Genomic DNA, 18,048 nt, shown 5'->3' on the forward strand with positions numbered 1-18,048 from the left:
AATTCTCTGACTCCTCAAACTTGTCCCTAAAATCAACAGCCATGGGCTCCTCTAAGCAACTCCCTCGCATTCTGAATAATAAAATAATTGATGCTCACAAAGCAGGAGAAGGCTACAAGAATGTAGCCAAGTGTTTTCTGATAGCTGTTTCCTCAGATCGTAATGTTATTAAGAAATGGCAGTTAACAGAAACAGTGGAGATCAAGGTGAGGTCTGGAAGATGAAGAAAACTTTCTGAAAGAACTGCTCATTGGATTGCTCAAAAGGCAAATAAAACCCCCTGTTTGACTGCAAAAGACCTTCAGAAAGATTTAGCAGACCCTGGAGTGGTGGTGCACTGTTCTACTATGCAGCGACACCTGAACAAATATGACCTTCATGGGAGAGTCATCAGAAGAAAACCGTTCCGACGTCCTCACCACAAAATTCAGCGTCTGAAGTTTGCAAATGAACATCTAAATAAGCCTGATGCATTTTGGAAACAAGTCCTGTGGACTGATGAAATCAAAATAGAACTTATTGGCCACAATGTGCAAAGGTATGTTTGGAGAAAAAAGGGTGCCAAATTCCAGGAAAAGAACACCTCTCCAACTCTGAAGCATGGGTGTGGATCGATCATGCTTTGGGGTTGTGTTGCAGCCAGTGGCACAGGGCACGTTTCATTGGTCGAGGGAAGCATGGATTCGAATAAATACCAGCAAATTCTGGAAGCAAACATCACACCATCTGTAAAAAAAAAGTTGAAGTTAAAAAGAGGACGGGTCCTACAATAAGACGATGATCTAAAACACACCTCAAAATCTACAATGGAATACCTCAAGAGGCACAAGCTGAAGGTTTTGCCCGGGCCCTCACAGCCCCCTGACCTAAACATCATTGAAAATCTGTGGATGGATCTTAAAAGAGCCGTGCATGCAAGACAGCCCAAGAAACTTGTAGAACTGGAAACCTTTTGCAAGGACGAGTGTGTGAAAATCCCCCAGGTAAGAACTGAAAGATTATTAGCTGGCTACAAAAAGTGTTTACAAGCTGTGATATTTGAAAGGGGGTGTTACTAGGTACTAACCATGCAGGGTGCCCAAACTTTTGCTTCAGGCCCTTTTCCTTTTTTTGTAATTTTGAAAATGTAAAAGATGAAAATTAAAAAATAATGTTTTTGCTTAAAATATAAAGGGAACTAGTCATCTTTAACTTTATGCCTTTTGGAGATAATTTCATCTTCAACTTGCTTAACTGTTCACAGTAACAGCAATTTTGACCAGGGGTGCCCAAACTTTTGCATACCACTGTACATAATGACACGAGTCGTCATGCACAAATCAGTGTGAAAATTGGTTATTTGGTTTTACGTCTTCAGCTTCGTAGAAGATTTGTTAACTGACTGTGTACGTTCACCAGAGCTACTACTAAATTCCAAGCTTTATTTTTCTTTCTCACGTCTCTGTACGTGTTTAATCCGAGGTTGTATCTGACACAATGTTTTTTATTTTTATTTTTTTCACACATCAAACAGTAAACAGGAGCTAATTGTACGTAGAAACGAGTGCTACATTGGAGGTGAGGTTGCAACTTGTATTTCCCAGCCTCCAACCAGTAACAGGTGCGGAAATCGCCCTTTCAGTTTGAATTTTCAACTCGTTAACTTGGAGTAATCTGATCAACTACCTGTTCCGTCCTCGTTTATAGGGTAACATCAGCTCAACATGGTGGGCACGCTGTGTAAAGTTCCCCTTGTTGACTTTTAATAAAACCTAAATCTAATATTAAAGGTCATAGGCAAGGGTCGGAGGTAAAACGTAGAATATCAACTTTATTGTCTCGAAGAACGACCCAAAAAGCGAATTCAAATTTCCTGGTGTCTAATTTGCACCCTAAAATTGAATAAAACGGTTAAAATATACCGTTTTGCCCAATTTCCGAAGGTTTGTTTACATCTCACTTGTGCGCACTTTCACCGCCAGGAGACCGTCATCGTGACGTCATTTAAGCCAAACAGACTGGGAGCAGCTCTGTGTTTACCTGCGACCCGAGCACACGTGTCCGGACTTGGGCCGTGAGAGGTTGTGTAAAATGTCTGATAGCGATTTTGAAGTAGGAACTCTCCAAATTGAATATCGAGAGGTGAAACCATATATGTATGAACTTATGGCCGTTGCAAAGCAATCAGTGAATGTGGCTCACTGGTTTGACCGTGCGGCATCTGAATCGGACAGCGACTCGGCCGACTCTGATCGCGGTGACCCCGGACCTCAACAAGACTCGTGCCCAAACGATTTATCCTGGTAATTATGATAAATTCCTACTTTCGTCATATTACTAAATAAGAGCCCTTTTGAAGAATAATTAATTAAACCACCCTCCCTAGTGGATATAGGGAACGATTCCTGGACAGTGCGCCGGTAGGCCACATTAGCCTGCCATCCGCAGCATTATACTATTTATAGCCGACTCTAAGCGAGGAAATATCCCTTTGTCTCATTTCCACAATGATTGTACAGGATCCCTCAGGATTCTTGACTTGTCAATTGCAAGTAAAAGTAAAAATGTTTACCTCCAATCTTCTCCTTTTTGCCTGAGCGTTGCTGCTCCGTTTCTTCTTTGACTGCTTGATTTTGTTTCATACGCACAATCCACTCTCTCCGCCTCGTCTCCTCTTCTGGAAAAAAACAACCCTCTGGCTTCACACGCACAGTCCACTCTCTCCGCCTCGTCTCCTCTTCCGGAAAAAAATAACCCTCTGGCTTCACGCGCACAGTCCACTCTCTCCGCCTTGTCTCCTCTTCCGGAAAAAAAACAACCCTCTGGCTTCACGCGCACAGTCCACTCTCTCCGCCTCGTCTCCTCTTCCGGAAAAAAACAACCCTCTGGCTTCACGCGCACAGTCCACTCTCTCCGCCTCGTCTCCTCTTCCGGGAAAAAAAACAACCCTCTGGCTTCACGCGCACAGTCCATTCTCTCCGCCTCGTCTCCTCTTCCGGGGAAAAAAAACAACCCTCTGGCTTCACGCGCACAGTCCACTCTCTCCGCCTCGTCTCCTCTTCCGGAAAAAAACAACCCTCTGGCTTCACGCGCACAGTCCACTCTCTCCGCCTTGTCTCCTCTTCCGGAAAAAAAACAACCCTCTGGCTTCACGCGCACAGTCCACTCTCTCCGCCTCGTCTCCTCTTCCGGAAAAAAACAACCCTCTGGCTTCACGCGCACAGTCCACTCTCTCCGCCTCGTCTCCTCTTCCGGAAAAAAACAACCCTCTGGCTTCACGCGCACAGTCCACTCTCTCCGCCTCGTCTCCTCTTCCGGGAAAAAAAACAACCCTCTGGCTTCACGCGCACAGTCCATTCTCTCCGCCTCGTCTCCTCTTCCGGGGAAAAAAAACAACCCTCTGGCTTCACGCGCACAGTCCACTCTCTCCGCCTCGTCTCCTCTTCCGGAAAAAAATAACCCTCTGGCTTCACGCGCACAGTCCACTCTCTCCGCCTCGTCTCCTCTTCCGGGGAAAAAAAAACAACCCTCTGGCTTCACACGCATAGTCCACTCTCTCCGCCTCGTCTCCTCTTCCGGGAAAAAAAACAACCCTCTGGCTTCACGCGCACAGTCCACTCTCTCCGCCTCGTCTCCTCTTCTGGAAAAAAACAACCCTCTGGCTTCATGCACACAATCCACTCTCTCCGCCTCTTCTCCTCTTTCGGAAAAAGCCAACGCTCTTGCTCCGCCTCTTCTGGAAAAAGCCAATCCACTCTCTCTGCCTCTTCTCCTCTCTCGGTAAAAGGTAAAAACTTCTTCCTGAACCGGTCCTGTTGTTACAGTTCACTGCACAACAATAAGGCATGGTTTTTCTTTGGAAATTCCTGAACGCATGTCTGCACTCAAGCCGAACGGCAATGCAAGTAAATGGAAGTGGACTCAAGTCAAGCCGTTTGTTTGGCTTAAATGACGTCACGCCCCGAGTGGTCACGAAAATAGCCGAACAGAAATTTGCAGCGATCTGCGCCAACTTATTTTCATTATTACTTATTAACAATACTTCTTGGGACCAGAAGAAAATTTTAGAGTTTTTTTTTTTAACATATAAAGAAGTTTCAAATGTGCATAAAATTAAAACCGTTGCCTCTGAGCTTTAAACCGCGAGTTGGCCTAGTGGTTAGCGTGTCCGCCTCTCGATCAGGAGATCGCGAGTTCTACTCACGGTCGGGTCATACCAAAGACCGTCATAAAACTGGTACCTGCTGCCGTCTGGCAAGGCACGCTGCAATACAGATGCGAGTGGGGAGTCAAACTCTCGTGGTTACCAGAGGACACGCCCCCCTGTAACCCTAGCTATGTAATAGGCAAGAGGCCAAGGGCTACGGAAACAGGGATCGGCGCCGCCCTATGCGCCACATGGCGTGGGAAGGACTTTGAAATCTAATATTGTGATAAATGAATACAAATATTTTAGCTTTAGATTAGTTAATATACAAACACAGAACATGGTCTGTAATACTGACCATACAGATGACTGTTTTGAGAAGGTAAGCATCAATGTTATTGACTCGTATAACTAATATTAGCTGGCTAGCTTGTTGCTAACACTACTCACTCAGGCCTGGAACTGTAAACATGTGATTGAAGTAGCTTTTAATGAGCTTTACATTCTTAAACAATAGGCATACTTTCATGCAGGTATTTTGTCTCACACACACTTTGCACACTGAACCTACCGTGATGGGGGGGGGGGATTACATCATTACGATTTGCAAATTGTTGCTTCGGCACCGTGAACGCAGCATCAAGTTGTGAGTGGGAAACTGAATAAATGTTGTACCAAATGTTGTGTCATAAGATTAGAGCAAGTCGGATTTGTCTCTTTACCACATTGCACCTACGTAATTTGCATAAAGCTGAGAAAAATCCCAACTTGCATATCATTTGCTGTGTTCACTGAAATTGCACATCGTCACTCATTGGTGCAAACACGGGGTTATGGTCTATAAAAGATTTATTAGCTAATAGTATAAATATGCAGGCAATTAAAGAAAATCGAGCATGCTGATTGGTCGAGAAATTCGAACTATTTCTCGATAACCACCCTGAACGACTCGGCAAAATGGCGGCCGATTTCTGTCACCATAAGTGAGGAAGAATTACAAATTGAGTGAATGTTATTCTTAAAAGCACTAAAGATGCTACGAAGTTTGGTCTAAAACTATTCAAAGGTAATGTGGAATTGTGATTTATTTTATGTGAGTTGGCATAGAAGTGACGCAAGTCTGCCCCACGCCGTTATTATACAGGGTGTTTTCAAAAACTTTGATATTATTTGAGATGTAAATATCCCACAAACTACATAGTCCAGGCTAATTAAACTGAACAGGTTTAATTTTGAGCAATATAAGATTTATTCCTCAAAATTTGAATGAGAAATTCAAAGGCATGTTGATTCCATGAACGATTTCAGAAATTTTCAATATTCGTGAACCCGCTCGCTCGACCATCAAGTCAAGTTTATTTGTATAGCGCTTTTAACAACAAACATTGTCGCAAAGCAGCTTTACAGAATTTGAACAACTTGAAACAGGAGCTAATTTTGTCCCTAATCTATCCCCAATGAGCAAGCCTGTGGTGTTGGTGGCAACGAGGTTTCTTCCTCAGACGGCATGAGGAAGAAACCTCGAGAGGAACCAGACTCAAAAGGGAACCCATCCTCATTTGGGCAACAACAGACAGCCTGACTATAACATTAACAGTTTTAACATGAAGTCAGTTTCGTTGATGTTATAAACTCTTCATTGATGGAAACTTGAGTGCAAAACTGTTCATGTCGGTCCTGGGATCGAGATGCTGACCTCTTCTGCTCCTCGGACCTGCCTGATCCATCCTGGTGCCCTGTGTCTGGTTGGAGTAGGGATGGCGAAAACTAAAAAAAAATCTTGACCGACCACTGAGCCTCATTAGCCGGTTAAAGTCGGTTAACCTATGAGTTTAAACAGGGATGCAAACGGCGCGCCTTTTTCACGGCTCGTGCAGATCCGATTTTTTTTTTGGGGGGGGGGGCGTTGGAGTGTCTGAATAATTTCATCAGAGTAAATTCTGTATTAAAATTACTACATAAGCAAATGCCGTTACAGTCCATGAAAAAGTCGGCATCTGCGCCTTTAGTTTGTGTGGAGAGATATGATCTGCAATAACATGCATTGTTGACTACAGACCGAAACATACTTTCAGAATGCACTGGCCAAGGCAGGACTAAACTCCATGTGCCTTCTAATAATAATTAAAAAAAAAAAAAACAGAATAGTAATTTGTAAGCTAAAAAGCCTGTGTCTACACTTTTTTTCTTTCGCCTAGTGGCAGCGGGAGGGCGGGACATGACTGAATGGGTGTTTCTGATTTGTCAGCTGTCTTTAACTGGGGCGGGAGGGCGGGACATGACTGAATGGGTGTTTGATTTGTCACCTGTCTTTAACTGGGGCGGGAGGGCGGGACATGACTGAATGGGTGTTTCTGATTTGTCAGCTGTCGTCCTTACACCGCATGGCATGCCCAAGCGTTTACAAACACAGAATTCCAGGTTCTCCGCTCCAAAATCGGCAGCTTCAAAACGATTGATTTTTTTTTTTTTTCACCGACAACCAAAAAAAATTAACCGGTTGACGTTGATTCGGTCAACCACCGGTCAAACGGTCATCGGTTAACATCCCTAGGTTGGAGTCTCATCACATCGGTCCTGTGGAGGACAGCCCCATGTGGACAGTTTGGGGTCGTGCCTGGAGGACGCTCTGGACTCTTAGAGTGGTGCTTTTGTGGCTGGGGACTGCAGTTGACTTGCTGACTTGGGGACTGCAGTTGACTTGCTGACTTGGGGACTGCAGTTGACTTGCTGACTTGGGGACTGCAGTTGACTTGCTGACTTGGGGACTGCAGTTGACTTGCTGACTTGGGGACTGCAGTTGACTTGCTGACTTGGGGACTGCAGTTGACTTGCTGACTTGGGGACTGCAGTTGACTTGCTGACTTGGGGACTGCAGTTGACTTGCTGACTTGGGGACTGCAGTTGACTTGCTGACTTGGGGACTGCAGTTGACTTGCTGACTTGGGGACTGCAGTTGACTTGGGGACTGCAGTTGACTTGCTGACTTGGGGACTGCAGTTGACTTGCTGACTTGGGGACTGCAGTTGACTTGCTGACTTGGGGACTGCAGTTGACTTGCTGACTTGGGGACTGCAGTTGACTTGCTGGCTTGGGGACTGCAGTTGACTTGCTGACTTGGGGACTGCAGTTGACTTGCTGACTTGGGGACTGCAGTTGACTTGCTGGCTTGGGGACTGTGGTTGTCGTGAATGGTTTTGTGCTCGGGTTCCCTTTTGAGTCTGGTTCCTCTCGGGGTTTCTTCCTCGTGTCATCTGAGGGAGTTTTTCCTTGCCACCATCACCATTGGCGTGCTCGTTGGGGATAGATTAGGGATAAAATTCGCTCATATTTTAAGTTCAAATTCTGTAAGCTGCTTTGCGACAATGTTTATTGTTAAAAGCGCTATACAAATAAACTTGGCTTGACTTCATGACAACCGCAGTCCTAAAGTTAGCAAGTCAACTGTAGTCCTCAGCCATAAAAGCATTACTGTAAGAGTCCAGAGCATCCTCCAAGTGTGACTTTCACCTGTCCACATGGGGCCGTCCTCCACAGGAGCGATGTTATGAGACTCCAACCAGACACAGGGCACCAGGATGGATCAGGCAGGTCCAAGGAGCAGAAGAGGTCAGCATCTCGATCCCAGGACCGACATGTAACTCAGAGGAACAGATTTGGGGGGAGGGAGAGAAAATACAGGTTGTTAGGTTTGCCCAATGTCACCTGAATAAGTAGGAACAGTATACATATTGCACGGAGTACAAGCAGGGACTCCGGCAACTAACTATGACCGCATAACTAAAAGGGGAGAGCCAGAAGGTAACACAGGCATGAGGACTGTCTCGTCCGATGCTGGTGGTCGTCCAGATCCTTTCGCCCTGCTCCACACACAGCCTTCCTCTTTGAACCTTTTGCACCGTGTCCAAACCTGCACTGCAGTTGGTGCATTTTTAGAGAATTCTCTCATAAATGCACGCTGCATGGTCGTGTTTGAGCGTACTCTAACACACAAAACACCTTTTCTTTTCCAGTGAATGGTTTTCTGTATCTAAAAAGATAAAAACAACAAACATTTAAACATAAAATTTTGATCTGTTTCTTTCCACACATGCTGTTCAAATTTGAGGTCAATTGAACGAGAATTGGCAGAGTTATTAGATTGTGAAATGATATAAATTTTTTTTGAAACGCCCTGTATTTGCATGTTGCTTTTGGAGTTTGAAATAAATAACTTTTTTTTTTTTTTAAGAAGATTTTTTTTTTTTTAAATAAGCACCTGTGTATTTATGCGAAAACCATTATCTGCCTCAGGCTCAGTGAATATGGGTGAGTAATAACCTCAAATTCATCTGTTATTATTCACCGATGTTCACTGAGGCTTATTATTATTTTAAACTAACATTTTTTTGAATAACGTCTCTCTTTTTCTCTACAGATTGTACGAAATCTGTTTCCATCGCTCTCAAAAGGCACAGAATCAACATCCGCAAATACATCCAGTGCGCAACACGCTGGTTCGTCTACATTTATCTATATACTGTATTTAACTGAACTTGGATGTATTGTGAGGAACTCATTTTGAATCTCATTTCAAAAGTAGAAATACTGTTTTGAAATTTCTTGTCTCGACCCCCCGACCCCCCCCCCCCCCCCCCCCCCCCCCCACAGACGCGCTAACAGAAAGGAACGTCCAGGCCGAAGGACAAAAATCAGATTCATCGTCTGACAGTACCGAAGGTGTTTGGAGGCAGTCGGTACCGGATGCGATAAAGGACGGTGATGTGCGGAACACAGTGAAGAGTGTTCTTAATGATGCTGATGATGTGCTGTCCTTCTTCTTTACAACCAGTGGCTCCGCCCTGCGAAGGGTTAAAACCAAGGAAAGAAAAAAGAGAGCGAACGGTGTTTCTAAGGACATCAAGTCACATCCTTTGCCAGTAGATCACACTACTGAGTGTACATCAGCATCTGCTGCAAGTTTAAGGTCCCCTTTGTTTTCAAGTCAGGTTATTATTAATAATAATAATAATAATAATAATAAGGATTTCACACAATGGACTCCGCTGAGTTTATCTGATGTCAAAGATCCCAAGACAAACCAAGTGTGCATCTCTGAAATCTCAAGTAAACTCACTAATCCTCGTGCAGACTTATCAGATGATCATAAAAACCACGTCACGCAGCATGGATGGTCTTCTTCATGCACGTCTGATCAACAGAAGGTCTCTCTCGATGCGTGTTGTGATGCAACTCAGGGACGGAGTTCTTTATTGGAGGCATCTCCAGCACTTACCTTCTCAAGAAAACCCAGGAAGTTTGTGTATCGAGTGCAGAATTCAGAAAGTAAAAGAATACACAATGGCACTGGTATGGTGGGGGGTTTTTTGTTTGTTTTCTCCCCTTTTCATACTTTCTACATGTTCTCTTATCTCCATATTTATTCAAAGTAGTAAACTTGTCTCTGTCTGATTTGTCATCTTTTTAGACACTGCGGCTGGAAAACACCTCCAGGAATCTTCTCAGGATGCGCAGACAGACGCTGGAGATTTGATCCAGCTTGCAGAGACTAAGCAGGATCATCCTGCAAGTCTTAACATGGACCATGACCTTGATATGACTCAGCTTTGCAAAGCATTTGCAGAGGATTTCACTCAGGAACTGAACGTGTTGAAATCGCATTACAAAAGTGCACCGAACAGTCGTGAGCGTGTCTTAACGCCAACGTGCACGACAATAGAAATAGGCGAAACAGAATCCGTGATGCAGTGTGAAGGTCATGTTGACCATCAGGCAGCAGAAGCCATCAATTTGACCAATATACAATCTCACGAGGTCACAGTGTGCGACAGTGGCTATCCTACGGTTCACTCAGGTTCTGGTTTTAGCCTGGAAACGCCATCGTGTAGTAGCACCGGACATCTTCATTCTGGTTTTAAAACAGCAAATAATAAGATTATTGTAATACCTCCTGAAGCTTTAATGAAAGCCAAAGCAGCATTAGATGAATCCTTAGAGGATGAGACTCTCACAGGCACTTCAAGTGTAACTGAACCAATAAACCAGTATAAATCTTGCAAACCTGTTCTAGCTGGAGAGAGAATCCCTTCAGAAAGCTCTCATCACGGAACAGAACCTTCTGAAAGTGTTTTAAGGTCTGAAGCAGCTGCAGAGAACATTCCTAACACGTTCATGCGCCAAACAAGTGAATCTGGCTTCAGAACAGCATCGAACAAAAGTATTACTGTCTCCTCTGCGAATCTCGAGAAAGCTAAAGACATTTTCGTGGAGTTGGACGAAGAGAAGTTCGATTCACGTCTGTCAAATAACGAGTTGCAGGTCCACAAAGGAAAAGATGCCAAGATGTTTAAATTTGACGTGAAAAGCAGTCGGAAACCTTCACAACGTTCCAGTGGTCATGATGACGGGAGTTCGTCTTTGACAGCTTCTCAAAGGGCGGATGTGACCGAGCTGTGCAGTATGTTCGAAGAGGCGGGCAGTCAGTATGAGTTTACACAGTTTAATCACGCCAAGATCGGCTCAAAATGTCCAGACAGCATGCAGTCTGAGAGAGAATGGGATCCTGAGATCCTTGCTGGTATTGACTTTGATGATAGTTTTAACTGTGATCTAACTGAGAGGCAGATGTCAAAAAAACTTCAGTCCAAGGCAGATGTTAACGCTTCAGTCCCAAACAGGCTGACGAATGGAGATGTCGCTATTCAAAGTGTAAATATTAGAAAGCCATGCCATATACCGTGTGAAATGCCAAATCCGTCCGATGACGCTCTACAAGATAAGCCGTTTTGCTCCGGTTTTAAAACCGCAAACGGAAATGCCGTGACCATCTCCGAGAAACATCTGAACAAAGCAAGAAGCCTTTTTGCAGATATAGAGGACACCGAAGGAAACTTTGGTCCTGAGAGTGACCGCAAAGCAGATACTGTTAAACAAACGGAAAAACAGTCACGTGACCACAAGGACAAGTCTTGCATGGAATCAGAGCTTGGACTAAAGCCAGGGTTAAACGTGTGTCACGGAAATGCAAGCGCAATAACAAAAGGAGCTGACATGTGTAGCAAAGCAAATCTTCAAACACTACAAGGAACCATAGATCAGAAGCCAGATTTAGTTCAGAGCAACATGGTCAATTTTGGGTTTAGTACTGCTGGAGGGAAGGAAGTAAATATTTCTGAAAAAGCTCTTCAAAACGCAAAGAAGCTTCTAAATGACAAAGAAACCAAGTATGAAAATTCCCCTGCAAAAACAAAAGCCGCGTCTCGGGCTTCAGGACGTAATTCTTCTAACGTGTTGGCAGACGTACTTCACGATTCAAAGACGTCTGATGGATCCGTACCAAAAGGTGGAAAAGTAGAGTATTTTGAAAACGGCTCTGACATAAAACAGACGATGTGTCCGGCTTCGACTTCTCGATCCGTGGAGACCAACGGGTTTAAAATGGCTAGCGGCAAAGGAGTGTCTGTTTCAGCAAGCGCAATTCAGAAATCAAAAACCATTTTCGATGATCTTGATGACAGCCCGAGAAGCTCGGATGAAACGAATTCAAAAGAAGAGAACACAAAACTATGTCTTGAAGGCGATACAGGCCAGCACATGTTTGTCAACGGTTTCAAGATGGCAAGCGGTAAAGGAGTGAGCTTTTCTGTAAAAGCGCTTATGAAAGCTAAGACGGTTTTTAAAAACCGTGATCCTGATCGCGCGGACGTTTCTCAAGTAAAAGGAGACGACACAAGTGTGATGGATGACTGTGGCTTCGAGGCAGTTGCGGGAAACATGGTGCATTTGCCGGGAATGGACAGTCTGAACAAAGAGGCTTTAAAGAAAGACTCCACAGATTTGAATAAATGTGTCCAAAGGAAATTCAGTCAAGGCTCCACTGAGACTCTTCAACCACCATCTGGCTGTGGTTTCAGGACAGCAAGTGGTGCTGCGGTGACTGTTTCAATCGAAGCTCTTGAGCAAGCGAGAGCTATCCGAGATGATCCGAGTGCCTCTCCGTCTGGTGAAAGGAGATTGGAAATATCAGAAGAGAATCGTATTTCCAAAAACGAGACTCTTATTTCAGCAAAAACCTGTGGCTTTAGCACTGCAAGTGGAAGGAAAGTTGCCATTTCTGAGAAAGCCCTCCAGAAAGCAAGCAGTCTCTTTACTGACTGTGATGTGGACGGATTGGGACCCGATCCCTGTAATTTGTCAGCTGTAGAGACTTCATCAACAAGTCCTGAGCATGTAGGATTACCTTTCAGTGCTTCTAGTAGCAAAACTATCGCTACGTCAAAGAAGGAGCTGAACCAGGGTAAAGATGTATTTGTCAGCTGTGGCAACATTTCACTCGACACACAGAGCACCGAGAGCCACTTAGCCGTGCAAACCAGGCATCGTGAAAGCTATAGTACGAAGAACGATCGCATGTCGGCTTATGCTGGAAGATATGAGATCATTACGAATGGAGGCTCAAAGGCCGATGACTTGGGATCAGGAAACGTTGGTTTTAGCACAGCCAGCGGAAAAAGTGTTTGTGTGTCGAAGTCGGCCCTCGAGGTAGCTTTTGAGATGTTCAGAGATTGTGATGCCCAGGCAGATACTAACGGACAGTGTAGAACTACCAACGAAGCTCCGTTTACAAATCTCACCAAACCACCAGTTGCGCCAAAGACCAGATCCACTCGTCCATCTCCCCGATCGCAGTCCACCCAGGATAATCCTTCCCTTCTGAGCCGCCATTCTTTAAATCTTGACGGATGCACTGTAACCCAGCAACAATATTTTGAGCAAGAAGCAATGGCTTGCACGAAAGCACTTTTAGAGGATGATCTCAATAAGAATGGTTTGTTGACTAGCTTGGACACTGGTATTAGGCAAAGTCCTACTCAGTGTCCGGACAGATGCTTAGAGGTAAATGCAGGAATACGGAAACGGACTTCAGGCGACCAGAGTTTGACAGGTAAGACCTTTTTAGGCAGGAGAATATTTGTATTGCTGTTAGACACTACTAATGCAAGTTTTAATCCTATTCAGGTCAACCCCCTTTGAAAAGAAGACTTGTGTCCGAGTTTAACCAGATCTCCGAAGACAGAGCAGCCTGTGCGCCGGTGAAAAGCAGCCCCTGTGGTTAGTGTTGTACAATTTAGCATAACACATATTTTATTTTTTTTTTAATTATTATTATACCTCAAATCTGATTTGATTCATATAACGGCAGCTCTGAGAGTAGTGCACTTATTCTATAGTAACAACTCTTTCACATGTCGATAGAAAACCTTCCATATAACACAAGCCTAATAAAAAATAAACACGTTTAAGGGTTCGTTGCTGCAGTATTTAACAAAGAAAAATGCAGAATTGTTGTTGATCTGTAATTGAAGATTCACTGATATTTAAATTTACAGAAGGAGTCTCCAGTGTCAGTGCTTTGTAACAGTCAGTTTCCCTCACGTGATCTTCAAAAGAGAGGGTTTTACATTCCTCTGTAACGTGACACTGCAGCAGTGGTTTCCCCAGAAAAAATTAAAGCCCTAAATTCTGGCATGATAATACACAGACAATTGAGCGCCAAAGGCGTGAAGCGAAACTAGGGGGGGTCCGGGGGCAACTTTTTAAAGTTTGTAAAAATTATTATTTTGTTGCGCTGTTTGAGTTGTTCTCGGTGGAAAAACCCGATAAATATAGCCTGGACCCGCCCATTCTAAGTGTGACGCAACACGAGGACCTGTTGCGAACTTAGTCTGGCAAGGCAAGCTATCTACAGCTTTTCCAAGCTCCCGAAAAATCGGGAGCCAATCAACTGAGCATCTCCAACGGCCCTGGGTAGAGGCGTGTTCAAGGCACTGACGTAGTAGAACTGCGACCAGAAACCACAGATTTTTTTTTTTTGCTTTTTTATTTTTTATTTCCCAAAACATTCAAAATACAAACAAATAGAGCACCATATATATATACAGATCCAAAAACATCACCGGAAGCCATAGATTGTTTACAGAATCTATGCCGGAAGCGCTTCATTCACGAATGCTGTATTGAAAGCATTCAACGGGAAGTTCTCATTGAAAACGGAGCAAAGAGCAGCCCTGGAGGTATTTATTGAAAGGAAGGACGTTTTCGCCTTGCTTCCGACCAGCTTCGGTAAGAGTTTAATAATAGGATGTCTATGGTTTAATCTACCAGTTAGCCCCGTCGCGTCACATACGTCAGAGGAAAGAGTGATGTGATTGGTTTAAGCTTCGTCACAGCCTTTTCTGGCTTCGACCAGTAGCAAACTGAGGCATTTCAGGGAGGCGGGTCAACCACGCACTTTGGGAAACAGTTGGGCTTAATATCTTTGCCAGACCAAATGCTCGCAGAGCTTTGAAGTCGCGTTAGCCAGACTACGATAAATATGACATTTTTTTTTCATGATGCGGTTTCCATCAAATCTTGCGCTCTGATTGGTTGGCGAGCGGGTCCGTATCCTACGATACGGACCCTGGTTATGGACCTCTGGCGACTTGCTCATTCACAACAACAGCAAACATTTTTTGTCAACATTTATCTTATTTTCTTTTATATAAGATGTATTTATAAGATTATCAAACTTCTTATAAATGTTTGCCAGCATTTCTCAGGAGAATAGCATTAATTTTACAGCATGGATAGCGATAACGACAGTGTTCACAGCGAAAGCGAGTTTTACTACCCTGAGGAAGAAGAAATAAAAGAAAACATTTCAGGAGAAAGCTAAAAACCTGTAACTGTTGCTAACGCCGAGCAAAAACATGACTGAATCCTGAATGACTCAATTTTGTATAAATAGGGGACTACATAGGCGGCAAAATGTAGGTTTTTTTGTTTTTTTCTTTCCTGCCATGGAAGTGCACTTGTATACCGAGGAGGAAGCAGTCCCCCCCCCCCGGAAAATTTTTTGAAAATAGATGCTCTCAGGTGCATTTTCCGGGTCTCTGAGAGGTTTTAGATACATGATTTAACGGATAGATTTTTACCAGTGTTTTTCAATGATTTCTGAATAAAATAAATAGTATTAATGTATACACATTTGAAATTTCACCTTAAAGTTCAGCATGCAAGTTAAACTGTTTTGTTATAGATTACTGAGGTATATGATAGATTTAAAATCTACAGGGATCCCTTAATTATCTCTGATCAAGTCGTGTTACAAAAACGTGCATGAAAATATGAACAGTGGTTTGCTCCATCTTATGCAATCCAATGAAGAGACTCGATCATCATGACCTCCTGTTGACCACAAAGGGATCTGAACCTCAGAACTGCCACCTTAAAATAAGTTGCTGTATTACCGTAACTAATGATTTAGAATGTTTCTGATGCAATTACCGTAATGTATGTATAACTAAGATACACTGAAAAGAAAAGTAAGGCAACTGTATATTATAAAGTTTACATTTTGGCACTTTATTAAATGGACTAGATTAGGATTAAAACATATTTAAAGGAAAAAACTTGATTCATACATTTAAGTTTGCAGAAAGATTATGTACTTATAAACACATTCATGAAGAGATTGTGTTAATACGTGTGAAATGTAGCATAATTTCAAATAATAACGATAAGTGTTTTTGGCAGTGTGATGTCACTGTGAGCCTTTAACAAAAGAATAATCTGGAGCCTTCTTTTGTTAAACGGATCCCAGTGACATCACACTGCCAAAAATGCTTATGATGATTATTTGAAATTATGCTGTTTTTGACACATTTGGACAACTTCACTTCGTGAGAGTGTTTATAAGTACATAATCTTTCTGCAAACCCAAACTAATGGATTAAGTTTTCTCCTCCTTTAAAGCGGATTAATTTTCCTTGGCTTTTGCTCGGCCCAATGTTGGGCGGCCCTCTCATAGTCCATCTCGCTGTCATCCATGCTGATGTGGATCAAATTGTCCAGCGAGTGCTTTTTGAGCCAGTCGCTGTGATCACAATTGACGATGTTTTCGTTGTCGTGACAGCTGTCTGGTTTTGTGCGGCATCACTTGCGTGGGTTTGTTGACGTTTAGTCACCCAATCTTTGATCGAAGCCATAATGATAATAGACTCGGTCAAACGTTTGTGATGAAAATCAGTCGGCTTTATCCGTCTGGTGGGGGACGACATCGGCAGCCAATGAGATCGCTTATAATGAATCGGAAAATTTTGAATGTCTGACGTTTTCTTTCAATATTTTTATTAGACAGTTTGAACACGTGATCTTGACATAGCCAACAGATTAGTTTGTTTACATCATACCACGCGGACATATTACTTTGACAGAATCAACACTAACATTGGAAAAAAAGACCGCTTGTTTAACACAAATATCAATCAATATGTGAATATTTGCTCTCCTATGTATCTAGTTACTTGTGGGTAGGAAATTTAACGTATCGGTGTAAATCTAAGCGTATCGGATTTTAACTAAAGCAACTAAGTGCAGAGCAAGCGTATTGGCAGGCAGAGCAAGTGTAACGCTTTGGGGAAAACCATGCTGTAGGTTTTTTTTGCGTCATAAGTAATAACAGGAACTAATTTATCTCGCGGATGTTCCGCAATATTAAGTCAAGTCAACTTTATTGTCAGATATGCTATACGTGCTCGACATACAGCACAGATGAAATTTCAGTCCTCTCTGACCCACAGTGCAAACAGGCAATGCAATAAATAAAAACAGAATGATTGAAACAAACAAACAATATAAACAGTATAAACTAGTTCTAGATAGGAACTAGACATTAGGGTTGGGCGGTATCCAAATTTTGATACCTTTAAACTGTCTCTGTGTTTTCCCGGGGTATACGGTATTACCGAGGAAAAAAATAATATTTTGTTTCGGCCTACTGTGTAATGTGCGCCTACGCCTCAAATGTACTATTTAAAAGCAGCATAGCGAATTGTGTGCATTGTGGTATGGATTAAGCAGCAAAGCGAATTTTGTGCATTGATGAATGGATTAAGAGATATTTCAAAGCATCACGCAACTCTTCCTTCATCTTGAAAATAGCATTCAACTGTCGTTTACACATGTCTGCGTTGAAACGCCATTTGCAGCACTATTTCACCTACTCCATCAAAAAAAAGTACACGATGAGCAGGATCATACCCTTTCAAGCATGGGAAATAAAAAAAAGAAAAAGAATCAACCAACACCCAAGTCCGTTTAGACTGCGCGATAAACCATATTCTTCAGCGCAAATGAGGCGAACCTAATTCAAATGCGTGATAGCTGCACAAGGCAAAATCATATGGGCCCACGTCATGCCATGGCGGGGAAATTAATAATCAAATGGCCTTACCTTGCTTAAAACGTTGTCTTGATCACATAACTCCTTACAGTTATTCCACTTAAATCCATACGGTTTAACACACCCAACAAAGATAGCAAGCGCATTGCTAATTCCCACCAGAAACCGAACAGTTTACGCTACGATGTTTTCTTCCGTTTCTTCAGTAGATGACATTTCAAACGTTTATTACCCACATCCCAAATGTCATACGTTATATTATTTTACCTTGTTGTTACTCATGTAACCTACTCAAAACACAACTCATTGGAGAGATCTCGTGGAAGTGGAGTACCCCAGGCTATGGTGTGCCTTAGGGGACATATTAGATTTTTCGTTTGGTTTGAAACCAAAATACTGCCACACTGCTGATGTTGTATTTTTTTTTTTTTGCCACTAACTCGTTATCTTGACTTGTCATCTTTCAACCGTGGTCTCAGTCTCTTTTTTTTTTTTTTTTTTTTTTTTTTTTTTTTTTAGATAGGACAGTATAGAGAGACAGGAAATGAGCGGGGGAGAGAGAGACGGGATCGGGAAATAACCTAAATCGGTTCCCCGGATTTATGGTACGGTGCCTTAGCCATCTGAGCCATGACACCCCCGGTCTCAGTCTCTTGCGAAGCTTTGTCAGACTCCAAATGTCACGCAGGGTTGCCAT

General features: G+C 43.0%; 1 protein-coding gene across 4 annotated transcripts in view; it reads left to right on the top strand.

The window, feature by feature from the left end:
• brca2 (BRCA2 DNA repair associated) overlaps positions 1 to 18,048 on the top strand; it is a 74,543-nt gene that overhangs the window by 19,004 nt on the left and 37,491 nt on the right. For 3 of the 4 annotated variants that reach the window (XM_060897705.1, XM_060897707.1, XM_060897708.1), the window contains exons 9-12: positions 8,544 to 8,622; positions 8,777 to 9,475; positions 9,594 to 13,070; positions 13,145 to 13,237. In XM_060897705.1, the coding sequence (XP_060753688.1) occupies positions 8,544 to 8,622; positions 8,777 to 9,475; positions 9,594 to 13,070; positions 13,145 to 13,237 (4,348 nt within the window). The remainder of the gene's footprint in view (positions 1 to 8,543; positions 8,623 to 8,776; positions 9,476 to 9,593; positions 13,071 to 13,144; positions 13,238 to 18,048) is intronic. The other variant, XM_060897706.1, reaches the window with a different exon arrangement.

Source organism: Neoarius graeffei, chromosome 17 (genome assembly GCF_027579695.1).
Source record: "Neoarius graeffei isolate fNeoGra1 chromosome 17, fNeoGra1.pri, whole genome shotgun sequence".
In the NCBI taxonomy this organism is placed as follows: domain Eukaryota; kingdom Metazoa; phylum Chordata; class Actinopteri; order Siluriformes; family Ariidae; genus Neoarius; species Neoarius graeffei.